General features: G+C 30.8%; 2 protein-coding genes across 4 annotated transcripts in view; both read left to right on the forward strand.

Annotated features, from left to right (window-relative positions):
• The first annotated feature begins 329 nt into the window (after positions 1-329).
• Positions 330-2,261, forward strand: LOC111642606 (adult-specific rigid cuticular protein 15.7-like). Of its 3 annotated transcripts, none has more exons than XM_023388976.1 (5): positions 330-596; positions 672-875; positions 1,402-1,515; positions 1,590-1,935; positions 2,029-2,261. In XM_023388976.1, the coding sequence occupies exons 2-4, from the start codon at positions 864-866 to the stop codon at positions 1,920-1,922; spliced, it is 459 nt and encodes a 152-aa protein (XP_023244744.1). In that variant the 5' UTR covers positions 330-596; positions 672-863; the 3' UTR covers positions 1,923-1,935; positions 2,029-2,261. The 3 variants fall into 3 exon arrangements, with proteins under 3 accessions (XP_023244744.1, XP_023244743.1, XP_023244742.1); XM_023388975.1 differs by having other exon boundaries at positions 692-875; XM_023388974.1 differs by having other exon boundaries at positions 330-538; positions 638-875.
• A 7,351-nt stretch (positions 2,262-9,612) lies between these two features.
• The window catches only part of LOC111642608 (fumarylacetoacetase-like), a 22,062-nt gene continuing 15,319 nt past the window's right edge, over positions 9,613-16,355 (forward strand). The window contains exons 1-3 of the mRNA XM_023388979.1: positions 9,613-10,000; positions 10,907-11,017; positions 12,058-12,133. Coding sequence (XP_023244747.1) covers positions 9,920-10,000; positions 10,907-11,017; positions 12,058-12,133 — 268 coding nt within the window. The 5' untranslated portion in view covers positions 9,613-9,919. The remainder of the gene's footprint in view (positions 10,001-10,906; positions 11,018-12,057; positions 12,134-16,355) is intronic.

Here is a 16,355-nt window from a genome sequence, read left to right on the forward strand (position 1 = left end):
CCCTATAATTACGATTCCTATAAAACTACAAAAAAATATACGTATTTTGGAAATGTTGAGTCGGATTAGTGTAGAATCGATTAATTTTATGGAAGAAAACCTTTCAATCAGCCGTAGTCCGTAAACTTGACACGTGTCGGGCTGTGATTGCAACGACTTGTAAGAAATCGGATTCCTAATAAATTGGAACGTATCTATATCTTATAGGGGGGTCGACTGTATATGTTATAATTTGTTATAATTTAAATACGATAATCAAAGAATATAAATTAATTATTTGTATCTATTCTTGCTTTTAGTAACAATAAATTGGTTTAAAAATTGAAATTTATTGGACTATCGAAAATCCTCACCTGATAACTGAAGGAAACATTTGATATGTGAATTGAATTAAGATATTTAAATATATTTAGAGTGAAGAACCATCGATTGATATGGCATTTAAGAAGAGAAAGTATATCAAATTTATATCTGCGAAATAATTTCTCACGATTTTTACGATTCAAGGTTTTCATTCGTACGTTTTAATGTTCAAAAAGTGGGTTAAGGTCGATATACCGGTCGATCGACTTCTTTCGATATATCACCAAAAACGGGTGGGTCTTTAATTAAACATTATTCGCTTCCAACTTACTAGGTTAAGGTCAATTCCATAAATAATCATCGAGAAGAAAATATTCTAAAAATGCAGATTCGCGGACCAATATGCTGGGAAAACAGTGCTCTACTAAGTACGTTATCGTGAAGGAAACTCAAATGTGGACCCGACTAGATTTTCGAGGTCGATCATACTTCGGGGTGGAGTATAAAAGGACCCGATTTAACAATTCTCTACACAGTCAACAAACCAGACAGTGAACAAAATGATCGCTAAGGTAAGTTCCTTAATATTTTAATACATTTCATTCTTTGGTATTCACTTTTCTATACTTTTCTTAAGTTTCTACTCTAGAATTCTTTTGAAATATTACATTATCTTCAAATTTCAATATCCATAAAGATTTTTTGTTTAAATTTAATTTTTTTAAATTTCTGTACTATCCACTCTGATTTTGGTTTCTCATTCTCCACTTTTAATTTTGCGTTATTTCTAAAGTTCCTACTTATCAATTTCTATTTCTATTTTTATTTTCTACAATTCTTTAAAAAATTGTATTAAATATGGAAATCTATCTTGCCGACAAGATGTAATTTTTCACATTCATTAGCCAATAAGATTTTGTTCACTAATTTTTTACTATTTTGTTAGTTTAATTTGAACATCTAAAGTAAAGATAAATAATACTGCTGCAACAATTTTTTACATTAATTACCATATTCTCCTATTCTAAAACAAAAGAATAGTGTCAAATGTAGCCTATATTCTTCAAGAAGTAAAAAGGCATAAATTTATTTCTGTAGGTTGCAGTAATTCTCGCTCTTTTTGCCGTTGCCAACGCCGGCTTCGTCGGATACGGTGCAGGATATGGCGGCGCCCACTTAGGTGGACGAAGTGTCAGCTCTCGTAGACAAGACGTAAGCAAAGTTTCAGCCAGAAAATTAAAGCCGAAGCAAAGCACGAATAATAATAATAAATGAATAATTTTCAGGATTTCGGCAACTATGCTTTCAACTACCAGATCGTTAATGGAGTAGGTGCCGCCAATGGTAGATGGGAATCAGGAGATGGATATGGCAACAAACGTGGTTCCTACACTTTAGCTGATATCGATGGCCGTGCAAGACGTGTCGAATACGTTGCCGATGGTGCAGGTTTCCGCGCCATAGTAAAGACCAACGAACCAGGAACCGCTCACAGTGCACCAGCAGCTGCCATTGTTGCATCCCCATACGCAGGACCCATTGCAGGTAGTCCAGCGTACGTTGCTCACGGAGGTTATGGTCCCGGTGTATTTGCCGCCAAGGGCCATTATTATGGTTAATTCTCTTTAGCGGGTAAGAATAATCGAATATAAACTTACACCTTAAACACTAATCTGCATTCGGAATATAAACTAAATTTTAATTTATATCTCGATTTCTTTGCAGAAAATTGCTTCTTTAACGTCCCAGCTTTTCCGTCTCAATGCCAAAACATAAAGCTAGGATTCTACTTCAAAGTGTGCTAATGGAGGGAATATACTATGCTGGCATTTCGATGTTGAATTACGTACTGTACATATCTTATCATTGGCGCTATGCTCGTGTACAGCAGTCTTTCTTCGATGTGTGATTGTGTATATTATGTAATATATTTACAATGTGTATTATAACGCTTAGGATAATAAAATTAGGTTTGGTAAGATTAAAATGCCTTGTCACTTACACTAGCAAATATCATCAAAAATTAGCAAAAATATTATTAATAAACTATTCCAGACATTATATTAAATTTAAAACATTCACTCATCTTCTATTTTAAAAAATATTAAATTTTAAATATTTTGTTTTTAAATTCTTAATTCTGGAGAAGACAAATTTTTATAAAATGCAAATTTAAATAAATACCAAAGATTGTTTATAAAAACAATTTACAAGAAGATTAATAACAGTGTAATATAGAATCCATTCAATTTTAATGCAACAGGTTGATTTTCCCACATTCTAATCTATTCGAAATTCAAGCATGAACTTGAACCACGAATCAAAAATTTTTATTAATTAAATATAATTTAAATAAATTTAATACTTTTAATATATAATCTGAACAATATTTTATTATATTACAGATTTCTATCTGCAAATAATTACAAAAATTTATATATAATGCAGTTTTTTTTATTGCTTTCAACTTGTGGATCTCATCAATCATATCTGTTATAGAATCAGCTAATGCCAAAGCTATATTAATATATAAAATTATAAATCAAAATCAAAGATAAATTATCGTAGATATTAATGTACAGTACACTACATGATGAATGTTTTATTAGTTTTTGTAATAGAACAAACTATCTTCATTTTTATGACTACATTGATATAAAATCTATAAATTTCTTCTATAATTTTCAATTATGTATTTATTTCTTTGAAGCATTTTTATTCTGATATTTAAATCTGCTCAAGCTTTATCTTTCCAAATAATTTATTTATAATTCGCATCTCACAAATAAAAACGAGATTATAGAACATAAAGTAATATTTTCGAAGAAAATACAGGCACATCTTCTATTATGCTTTTACAGAATTACTAAATTCCAGCATAAAAATAAATTTTATTACATAATAAACAAACCGTGCAATATAAAAAATTTTAAAATAATGTAGAAATTTCCATGAATATAATTTTTACTGCATCAAATAAATGTCACAAAAGAAAGTTCAAGTGATTCCAAATATCTAAACTGCCGATTTCTTTTTAATATTTCATTACTAAAAAACATAGAATATTCTTAACAACTTAATATTCTACGCTTCGTGGGTATTAATTATAACATTAATAAAAATTAAGGAATAGCATTGAAAAAGTATTAATTTAAAAACCTAAACAAATAAGTTTTTCCAACAGATTCTCAGTTTAAAATTCACTGAAATTGAATGTGATTACAATTAAGAAAATATTAATTAATAATTTTCTTTTATGACCTCGACACGAGTCTGAAATTTTGAAATTAAAATTCAATTTCAACAAAATCTCAAATTGTTAACAGCACATCTAAGCGAGTTACTATACATACTTATCCCGAAAAGATGTATTTCCCGTATAGCAGTATTGATGCTCTGCAGAGAAGAGATCATCGCGTGAAGAGTTAATTTCATTATTAGCAAATTTGATTCGAATGGAACATAAAAATATTCAGCGATTATATTTTAAAAGCAAATACTTTTAAAACATAATCGCTGTAGTAATGTTTTTATGGGCAAGATAACAATTTCATTTGTCAAAAATCAAAATAAAAAAACGATGGTACTAACTACAGGTATCCCTCGTATAACACGGTAGTTACGTCCAGAAAAAGTTTCGTGCTATACGAAACAAAAGACTAATGCAAAACAGGGTTACATTCCATACTATTATTTTTCATTACTAAGAGAAATGTGTTTATTACAGCGACCAATACTTTTGTGGGACGCCGGAGGTATGACGAGGTCGTACCTCTATTTGTCGGCAACAAGTTGGTTAAACTTACCCACTTTGTCAGTAGATGGCTTGTTACTTTCTACGATCTCGAAGGGCCGGGATTCTTTTCGTCAGGTCGAGTGGAGGAGGTGAGAGGGGACGTCGTAAGGCGTAGGCAATAAACGAGCAAAGGACACCATTTAACAAGAAAATTTATTGAATAACAAAAAAGGACGTTTACAACTACGAAAATCAACATAACTTCGAGCTCTCCTAACTTTCGAATACAAGTTTTAGGGGCCGAGAGAGCGTTTACATGCTTAATATCACACCTCTTGATTATTCTATGGAGGTTCGTATCAGACTTTGATGTCGACGGTGCACAATTTTATAAAAATCGCGACTTTGATTCGTAGACCGCACTTAATAAAGATAGCTCGACGATATCGCTCTTCAGTATAGTCCGGCTTGTGAGAGACTTCCCTGAGGGGTTGATGACGGCTTATATTGATTTGGCCTGGGAAAAACGTCATGTGATGGACTGTTATTAGAGCTAGAGGTTACTTTAGCAGGTATGAAGGTCGAAAGGTGTTCCCGGGACGATAATAAAGTAAAGAAATCGGACGTTATCGTAAACTTTAAGTCTTGCAGTATGAGAATGACATTGTTTAGATGGTTGAATGTGTACATTAGAGAGGAGAGTTATAACTTTCTATCGTTGTTGATGAGATATTTGATTTTTTTCTGACGATGTTATCTTAACGGTAAGGTGATAAATTTATTTAAAATATGTCGAAAGTTTAGGTGGAAAGTGAAAAATTGGTTTACGCACGGATCGGATCTCATATTCACTCCACCCTTTTTTTAAAATCCCACTTATGATAGTGTGATTTTAATATGTTCTGTCAATAAAATTTGTGGTTAGAGGTATGTTTACATAGGGAATGTTCGGTTTAATTTTTTTCTTTCTCTCGACAACAATTTTATGGTTCATTAGCCGCATCAATATGTCGCGTCACTATAATAAAAGAATTTGATGTGAAATTTAATATTATGGATATATACAGATAAATCACAGCGCGTGTCAAACTCGCGACAATATTTATTGCTCGAGGTTATAGGACGGGAGTGTCTTCCAACCTGAATGGTTGGTTCGTCGGTTGAAGTTCTCGTTGACCTGGATACGAGGGTAACAGTTCAAAGTTTATGATGAGTCTCTATTCTCTAGAACAGTAGTTCTTAATTACTGTATATATAAATTAGGTACTGTATATATAATTATATACTGTATTAACTTAATTTATTGTAACTTTATTATAATTATATATATACACTTTCCGCCGTCCAGCGCCACGCTACGGAGAGTTTAGGCGGGTAAATTGAGTTTACTATCGTCTGTACAGTATGTAAATTAGGTACCGTAAGTATAATACAGCACTAATTTTATACATTTCTTGTGAAAGAAACATTTCTTATTCAACGGCCATAAAAATTATTTATATTAATGATGTTTCCGAAGTTCAACGAAGTTTTCGCAGAAAAATAACTTATCAGAAATCGCCCGCCGTTTGGTGCGCTGCTCCGCGACGAAAACAAGCTTGAGCAATGGCAACGTCGAACGGTGCACACTCGGTAAGTAATCCTACAATTTTTTTTTTATAGCATAGTTTATACGGATTATTCCCAAAAAAATTATACATATTATGGAAGTGTTGAGTCGAATTAGTCTAGAATCGGTTAATTTTATGGAAGAAACCTTTCAAACAGCCGTAGTCCGTAAACTGCACACGTGTCGGGCTGTGATTGGCAAGGACTCGTACAAAATGGATTCATAAAGAACGGAACGTACTGTATCTACCGTGTTATAGGGGAGTCGACTGTATTTGACTAAGTGCATTGTTTTAAGATTTAAAAAGTAAAGTTATATTTTTATGTACGTTTCTTTACAAAGCTATATTTAATTATAATTTTCTTTAAAAGTATATTCATACAATTGAAGAATATTTTGCACCAGGTATGTACTGGTACATCCACCACACATTTTATTTCACTAAGTAAGGTTTTATTATTTTATTTTTAATTGTAGCCCTTATATCGTGGTTAGCGATTCGGAATGTAATTGTCATATTAAAAACGCATTTAGAGAAGTCTGTACAGTTTTTACTGACTTATCGAATGAACGATACGAGTGGACCCTAGACCATCACAGAGACGCAACTGACTGAGTGCCCCTGTGTGATGCCCCGGAAATAGCCCCCCAAAAAGGAAAGACATAAAAAAATTTGTTAAGTTAAACCGACAAGAAAACAAATTTATAAGTGTCGAATCGGCGACACCGGACTTTGACGTCGACGCTCATAAAGGGTACAAGGAAAAACAAAATTTTAGATATAGAAAAAGAAAATTGTAAATTTTAAATTAAGACGCAGTTCAGAAAGCAAAACGAAACTAGAAAAAATATCAAAATGAGTGTAGGTGTCATAGTTAACAATTAAAGGCGATCAGAGTCGAAAAGATGGTGTCGGATAAACCATCTGCAGCCGACCTTTCTCGCGAACTTTACGAAGCTCCATTTACACCTGGAGATAGGTGGAAGACCAATTAGAAAACGGTGATGTAAGGTCTATCCAATTAGCAAGAAGCGGATCTCGAAAAACCTATAAAAGCACCAATTCCAAGGACTTCCACTAAGACTTCCACTAGACTTCTGTTGTGTTCGTGTATCTCCGTTTTTTTCGTGCATCCTTTCATCTTTTGTGCATCGACTTTTGAGACTTCGAACTTTTCGTTCAACGCTGTCCATGGCACCTACGACGCTGGACCAGATCGCCGCCGAAACTCCTAGGACGCAAGACCAGAATCAACGTCGAAATTTCCTACAACACAGGACCTTTCCAACGAGAGAATTTATGTAAGCATTATCGTCCGGAATAAACAGTTTGCCTCTGTAAAACACTTGTCTTTGCTGCCTTTAAAGACCGCCACCCACTTACGCGTAGACCTTAGACCATCCCGACGGTAGAGAATAAAAATCTCCCCCCAATCGGCGTTCTTACACCTGGATGTCGGCTTCTCACAGAAACACAGCTTCCCTATCATCAAATGTTACGGCACGCCACTGGAGTCAGAGCTGGATTCTTCCGATTGACATTCTGAACTTTCCTATCCGTGACAATTAGAAAAAATTGTAGACCTATTAATTCTCACTGTCTTAATCTCGAGAACGGAGTTAGATGAAATGCGAGACCAGATATGGAAACTTTAGGGACAGGAGGCTCCAATTAACTATATATGAACTTTCGATGCAAACCGGAAGTCAAGTTATTTCAATTCAAAACCTTTCTCAAAAGCAAATAGATGCTAACGGAAAAGTATGATGTACTGTACAGGGGCAAGACACTACTAATTTGACGTGGAGAACATATATTTTAAATTAAATGATTTAAAAATACGATTACAAATCGCAGCCCGGCATTGTGACCATGTCACTATAAATAATTGTTCGTAGTTATAGTTTGTGAAAATATTTGCAATGAAAAACCACATTTTGACCTTTGTCACGTTACCAACCGCAATATTGAAGTTAAAATCCTTCTAAGAGGTAATAAGGAGTTAATAATCGTGAAAAATGGAAGAAGCGTTGCATTTGCCCATGAAAAATAGACAAAGAAAACATGCCAGTAGACTGATACTCCATTAGGATGTGCACGAACTGTGCACTATATCCATCATTGTGGATAACACAAGTATATTAAGACGAATTAACCTTTTGTTCTTTATGTTATAGAAAACAACTTTAGATCTGAAGCCGTCAGCCCGAATAGGGATTGGAAAATTACTAATCCGAAATGCATTGTTAAATAAATAGGCGAAATAAAGAGAACTGTTTTAATCTCGATCTCTGTTAATTATGCGTAATTAAGAAAGACGTGATAGATATCGCTAGTCTCGCTATTGGAAGAAACATTCATTTATAACTTTTTATACGTTCTCTAGCCTGAATCCGCGAAGTGAACTACCGTCCTTCTCCCGAAGGCTTTGTACATTTCTAACTTTCAAGTTGTCTCGGCCGAGGCACTATTTTTCATTTCTAAGCAGTGAAATATAATTCTCTATAAGACGATAGTAACGATTTCATGTCATGTGTAACTCTAAAGCTCGTTTTTCATTACGATCATACTTGACAAATTTTGGTTAAAATCGTTCGTGTAAAAACAGAAGTAGGTGTACATTATTTTTTTGTATGAGTCGATAGAACAGTGTCGTTGTCTGTGGTCTTAAATCAGATTAGATTTATACATAGGTTTAAAAGCAAGAGGTCCTTATTTAGCTATTATTTGAAGGAAATGGAATAATATTTTGTTATAGCTTAGGATTACGTGTTTCAATCCCATCCTTACTGAAATCAAAGTTGGCAAACTTTTATAGATGCGCCTGCCAAAATAAGCACGTTTAAGTACTGGGAGTTCAGCCTCGTCAAGACGGGCTGGCCACGTGATTTTTTCCGGGTTTTTCTCCACGTGTGTATTGCCTGAATAGGGACCAGTTATCTTTAAAAAGACCTCCCGGAAGGCATCTCCTTAGGCAGATCGCCCAAGTGTTGCGTTGCCATGAATAAATAAATAAACTATGCCTGACACATCATTCTCCTTAAAGCGGTTCAAAAAAGCAATATATGATCGCTTTCTAGTCTAGCTAAGCGACTTCTTACAGGAAAGAATTACAAATGGGCGATGGAGAGGTGTCCTTTCCAGCCCCTGTATCCTAACAACACTCTTCTCACAGGAAAGCGTAATTTCCCCTTTTATTTTTGCTTTTTTTTATGAAGGATATATTAAAACTAAAAACCAACAATATCCTTCTGTACATGTAAGCCGACATAACCACGATAATCCAAGTGACTCCTCCCACCAATTAAAACTTTACACTGCTAATTTCTTAAGGGCTTTAAAAATGGTCCACATACAATCACGTTTCCACCTAAACCCAAAAATGTGCAATGTTAAAAATTCCTCACTCCAAATCCAACATTACCAATGCACCATCAACAAATTAATTAAACAAAGACGCATCAGGCTATCCATTACTACCGTCTTCGACATTTGGCGTTACTCAATCTCTCAGCTGAACGTAGTTTCTCGCGGTTGAAACTAATAAAAAATTATCTTCGATCATAAATAAGCCAAGACCGATTTACATCTCTGGCTATTCTTTCAATAGAAAGCGAAGTTAGCAAACTCAATCAGTTTTGATGACGTAATCAAAGATTTTGCGGCGAGAAAAATTATGTAAAAAATATATGTAGCATCCTTTGTATGTATACTGTACTTATAATAAATAATTCCTTATTGTGAAATTTAAGTACCGGTATAGGATTTGAATGTATTCTGGCCCCGCAGAAGATAAATACGGGAATACAAATATTGATCTTACTACCGACTGGTAAATGCAAGTATTGCCCAACGGCACCCAACAATGTCATACGCCGATTAGACGACTGCGTACAATTTTCCAACATAAGACGACGATTAATACAAGAGTTACAAAAGACGAACAACAGCATTAAGACTAAGCACGTGCTTAACGATACAACCGATTTATCTGTGCACGTGCATTTTAAAGCAATACTTTCAGAAATATATAAAATATTATAATTACCAGAGGACGCCACTGTTTCGACCAGATGTGAAAGTTCGCGGGACGAATAGCAGAACGGCTCCTGCCCAACCTTCGTCAAGTCACCTGTTGCATAAGTTTATGATTTTTGTACTCAGTTTCTTGCCGATCTAGTCTACACTCAGATTTTCAACAGCGACGATTTCTTATAGAATTCATAAAACAATTATCAATTTTCCAGGTTTATAATTATTTTTTTTTACCATGTCTTTTATCGAAGTATCCGCTGATAGTCATTTTCCAATTCAAAATTTACCTTATGGCATTTTCTCTACCGCTGGTAATGTGAGTATCTTTGTTAATTTGAATAAAATTGTTTATAGCTAGCGTATTTTTTTATCTGTCGCTTGAGTGTATATAGTATAGCACATCGCGTCGTTTCGTATGTATGCTTTATAGACACCAATGCAAATTATGTATCTGCAGCTTTGATTTTAATTGAAAGATTTGCATTAAATGTATATTTAAATATGCATTTACAATATATTGCTATGTTTAACAAAAATAAAACGGATAGATCAGTAGAATTGAAGCATGCGACACGACACTGGCTTGTTGCGGCATCAGATAGCATTTATACCTAAATATTTGTGCATTTCACTGATTTTTATTTACTGATTTGCATATTAAGGCTTTTTTTTTTCATATTGGATTTCTTATTTAAATATGTACAACCAAAGAATAATGAAAGGCAAAATGCTAAAAAAGTTTCATCTTTCATTAAAATATAAAAGATAATCAATTTTAATATAAGCTGACTTATAAATTACATATAAAAATATATGTGCAAGTCAGTTAATATTAATATTGATTATAAATATATAAATTTATTAAAGATAGAGAAATGTTTATAAGAGTATTAAACTTTATAGTATTAATTTTAATTATTTTTTAGGGGGTTAAATTATTACACATTTACTATATATTTAAAAATTAATTTAAATTTATAGAAAATCTGGAATAATTCATTTAAAATTTAATAAGTTCATAGTTCATAAAAAGTTTACTCTGTAGTTCAGATGTCAAGTATGATAAAATATTTGCTTATATTACAAAATTTATTTTAAAATTTATATGTTTATTAATTGCAAAAATAATTATGTATGTAGATAATTATGTTATTATTATAATTAACATTTTATGTTTTTTTTATTTGAAATCTTTTATAGTAAAAAATTTTTATTTTTGAAGGAACAACCAAGACCTGGAGTTGCTATTGGAGAACAAATTCTTGATTTATCAGTTATAAAACATCTTATCAATGGACCTGTAATGAAAGACAAGCAACATGTGTTCTGTGAAGTAAGATTCAATGATAAAATTCATCTAACAGATTATGTATAAAGTCAGTTAAATATGTTACACTATCGAAGTAAATTAATTTAACAAACAATAAATAATTATGAATATTTAAAGTATTTATATGTATAGTATTTTTATGATTTATGTTACAGAATATTTAAAATTTCTGAATAATGATAAAATCATTCTGATATTTTAAAAATGTATAGGCATAGTTCTTTGATTTTTTTCAAAGAACTATGAAAGAAAAAACTATACAGTATTAAGATATTTTGTAATTTTTAAATATTTTTAAATTTTAAAAAATTTGCAAATGAAATATCTTTTTTTTAATCTTAAGTATAAATTTTACAAATTAAAATTAAATTATTTTTATAGATATTACACAATATGCATTCTTGTTACTTAATATTTATTTTTCAACACTTCAAAATCAAGGTTTTGACCTTATATAAGCTATATTTGTTCATTCAGTTTAAATTTCAAAATTTATCTGCAAAGTTGATTTATACTTTGTAAATAATTTATTCTTTTCATATTGTTTATTTTTTAGCATTAAAAATTATATTTTACTAGGTTAAAGTATAATTAAATTTTTTAAGATTTTAAAGCAATTGTTATTTTTACTTAAGAATATAAAATAAAATGATAATTGAGGGCTGAGTGGAAAAATGGTATATCCCACATTAGGAAGTTTTTGAGAAAAAAGAGGGTTTGTGCTTTAATTCACCAGCATTTTAGTGTGCATTATTTTATTAATGTGGATGGACAATCTGTAGGGCATGTAACTGAACCATGAAAGTTTCTTATTAGATGGATTGATGATGCAAAAATCCCAATTTGTTAGTAATTCATTTTTTCTAATTTTATGGGATATGCTGTTTTCACTCAGCCCCTCAATTTAAATACAAACGATAATATGCTGTCTTGTCATTATGATGTTTCTTGTTGATAAAGAGACAAATAAATAAATAAATGAAATATAATAGAAAATATATGTTATAAAAATAAGCAATGTAATGTTTCTTCAAAAATTTTAGACCACACTAAATTCTTTCATGTCACTGGGAAAAGCCAACGGCACCCAACAATGTCATACGCCGATTAGACGACTGCGTACAATTTTCCAACATAAGACGACGATTAATACAAGAGTTAAAAAAGACGAACAACAGCATTAAGACTAAGCACGTGCTTAACGATACAACCGATTTATCTGTGCACGTGCATTTTAAAGCAATACTTTCAGAAATATATAAAATATTATAATTACCAGAGGACGCCACTGTTTCGACCAGATGTGAAAGTTCGCGGGACGAATAGCAGAACGGCTCCTGCCCAACCTTCGTCAAGTCACCTGTTGCATAAGTTTATGATTTTTGTACTCAGTTTCTTGCCGATCTAGTCTACACTCAGATTTTCAACAGCGACGATTTCTTATAGAATTCATAAAACAATTATCAATTTTCCAGGTTTATAATTATTTTTTTTTACCATGTCTTTTATCGAAGTATCCGCTGATAGTCATTTTCCAATTCAAAATTTACCTTATGGCATTTTCTCTACCGCTGGTAATGTGAGTATCTTTGTTAATTTGAATAAAATTGTTTATAGCTAGCGTATTTTTTTATCTGTCGCTTGAGTGTATATAGTATAGCACATCGCGTCGTTTCGTATGTATGCTTTATAGACACCAATGCAAATTATGTATCTGCAGCTTTGATTTTAATTGAAAGATTTGCATTAAATGTATATTTAAATATGCATTTACAATATATTGCTATGTTTAACAAAAATAAAACGGATAGATCAGTAGAATTGAAGCATGCGACACGACACTGGCTTGTTGCGGCATCAGATAGCATTTATACCTAAATATTTGTGCATTTCACTGATTTTTATTTACTGATTTGCATATTAAGGCTTTTTTTTTTCATATTGGANAATTTTTTTACTTAAGATGATAAATATGATATATTACCCTTTAGAATATATCCGACTATCTAAGATTATCTGTAGTTAAAGATATTATTTATATTTAACTTAAAACTTTGTTTTTACATCAATGATAATGTAATACTTTAGATTTATCTTTAACCTATACAAATTTTATTTTATTATTCATGAAATAAGTTAGATAATAAATACATAAAGATAAAGATAAAAAAATACATAAAAATACATACTTATAATATATTCTAAATAGTTATGGTTGAACCTGTTGTAGCTGATGATGATGATGAGGTGCTATGGCAAAATGCATAGTGTTCACCATGCATGCAAATTTGCTTCTACTAGTTGCCTGCCAATGGTATGGGAAGAGACAGGATTCTGTAGAAAGCTTCCATCTGTCTCTGAATGGTGAACAAATATATTGCAACTGTTTGTACTTTTCTCACAATCAGATGATCATCTTAGTTGATGGTCTATCTGGGGCATGGCCCACCAGTGGCCAAGTGGTCTTTGTACCCTGAACACTGGGAGTTCAATCATGGGTTTGCGCTTCACTCAGACTGTCTGGTCACGTGGAATTTTGCAGGTTTTATCCACGTCTGTAACGCTTAAATAGGGGCCAGTTTCCCTCAAAAAACCTCCCAGAAGGCATTCCCCCTAAGCAGATCACCCAAGTGTTGTGCTGCCATAACTAAACAAACAAACTATTTGGGGCATGCAAAATCTGTCTGTTGTGTATGATTGTGTGCCCTCTTGTATCCACTGATTCGAACATAATCTCAGTCAAGTCAGAATGGTCAAGATGGCAGAAAATTTGGAATAATGGGCTTCCTGCTTCCTTCAGCCAAATGGTGTGGTTTTTCTCAAATTCCATCAGCAGTGTTTATTGTATTTTTTTGCATTGTACAAGAATGCCTGGCATTTGAAGCACCTGAAAAACAAACTGCTTAGTCTCTTGTTAGAGTTTTCAAATATACATCTCTTTAATTATTATCAGATTGATTATTATTTCAAATCTTTGTTTGTAGTACTCAATCTTGTACTGTACATTGTTTAATATTAAATTATAATTTGCATATGATATGTTATAATACAATGAAAATCATAGAATCAACCAAATTATGTTTTATAGATGAGTTTTTAAAAACCTCTAGTTTGAGTGTTTTTGAAGAGTTTATGAAATTTTTTTTCTTAAGAAGAAGTAATTGGATTGGATTTTATATTTAAGGATCTGTAATGAGAAAATTGTAAACTAGCAATGTCATATATTTATAACTTTTTTAAATTTAATCACTCTGAAGAGACATACTATTATCTGAAAATATTAAAATATTTCTGCATTTTTCCATTCCCAAGTATTGTATACATTACTATTGGCTCTAAGTAATTGTATTTATAGCAGTTACTAAAATTTGTTTTAATTTATTAACTGAATTTAGATTTTATATTTCATTTATGTTTATACATTTTTGTATAAACATAAATGAAATATAAAATGCAAAAAATATGCAGTAATATAAACAAAATACAAAATTTTTAGTATAATTAATATAACTTTTTTAATTATCATACTCATATGTAATTATCATATTCATAATGTAACAACATTACAGTTTTCAGATATTTAGAATTATATATTTTAATATGATGTTAGCATTTTAAAAGGTATTTTTTTAAAATATTGTAATATTTTCTCATACAATTTTTGCAATTTAAATTTTAAATGTATTTGATTTCTATTTTATTTTTAATCTTGAATGTAAAGATTCTTTAAGAAATAAAATTATTAAGAAATAAATTAAGTAATAAATAAGAAAATACTATTAATTTATGATTTCTTTGAATAATTTTGACAAAGCATTATTGAGAAATCTATGAATAACAAATCAGCAGTTATTATATTAATTTATAACTTTATAAAAGTTATATTGTCATGTTCTAAGTAAAAGATTGATTGGATGTTTTTGTTTTTAGATCTTTATTTTTTTATCATTAAGTTTGAATTAATAATTACACAGATACTATTTACTGGGATTTGTTCTGATGGATAGGACTTGAAATAGGTTATCTGGCTGAGTTACTTCCAAAACTTATGAGAACACGAAATGAAATAAAATTTGGATCCTTTACAGTGATAAAAATCATTTACAGTTTCATATATGAAGTATTTAACATTTTCATTTAAGTTGTTTGAGAAATTTTTCATTTGAAAGCCTGATAATATAAAATTAAATATAAAAATTTGTTTCGAAAAATTTATTTATATGCTTTATTTTTCAGAGCCTTTGTTTATCAAAGTGAAGCANAAATTCAAATCAAAATAAAATTTGAATGAATGGTTCCATTTTGGAACGATAAATGAAAACCTGAGGATGGCCTATCCAAATAGGCTGAAAACGTTTGAACAAAAAGTTGTTAACACATTTCAAAAATTTAAATCAAAATAAAATTCGAATGAATGGTTCCATTTTGGAACGATAAATGAAAACCTGAGGATGGACTATCCAAATAGGCTGAAAACGTTTGAATAAAGAGAAAAAACTTGGCAAATAGAATTCAGGTGTGTTCTTATTGTAGCAAAGAGTGTTAATTTCTAAACATTTTCAAGACTTTTTACTTGTATTGTTATTCCAACTTAATGCTATTTCCATCACAACAGAGTATTAAAAAATAATTAAAATTGTGCAAGAGAATTATACAAATCAATTATTCAAACTATTTTCATTTGAGTTTTAGCAGAGTGAATACTAATATTAATGAATTACATAGTTCATTAATACTAGATGAACATGAAATAACAATTTTTATTTAATGTTCAGTTATTATGCTATTGATGATTTAAATAAAACTAGTTGTTCATTTTGTGTTTCACCTGAAATAGCTGTTGTTTTCATAACATTTATATCTCTAGATTTATGGAGAAAAAGTACATTAAACTTATTTCAGAGATTAAATGTATTATTTTGTTAAAGTCAGTTCTTTTTGATAACTTTTCATATCTGTTAATTGATAAATTCAATATTGTTATAATGTCATAAAATATAGAAATTACAATTACAATACTTCTCTTGGGTTTTGATTTGCTCAATCAGTTAATTTTAATCTGTTAATTGATTTTGTTTTCTTGCTGTTATCTGTTTTTCATTAAATAAATATTTGTAAAAGCTAAATAAGATATCATAAATTAATTTCTAATATAAATAGTCAAGTTATTTTTAATAACTTGACTATTTATATTATTTAATGAGATGTAGAATTAACATAAAAAAATCAGAATTTTTTTATTTATTTGGAATTTTAAAGATTATAAATCTTTTGTATTATTGAACAGATCCATATTTTATTCTAAGAAACTAATATATATTAATAATGGGTTTGCGCTTCA

The sequence above is a fragment of the Centruroides sculpturatus genome, unplaced genomic scaffold (genome assembly GCF_000671375.1).
Source record: "Centruroides sculpturatus isolate CEXI.00-Female unplaced genomic scaffold, Cexi_2.0 scaffold1723, whole genome shotgun sequence".
In the NCBI taxonomy this organism is placed as follows: domain Eukaryota; kingdom Metazoa; phylum Arthropoda; class Arachnida; order Scorpiones; family Buthidae; genus Centruroides; species Centruroides sculpturatus.

Coding starts and splice junctions, on each gene's coding strand:
- LOC111642606 (XM_023388976.1), top strand. Junction 1,516..1,589: donor TCAGCTCTCGTAGACAAGAC/GTAAGCAAAGTT, acceptor AATAATTTTCAG/GATTTCGGCAACTATGCTTT.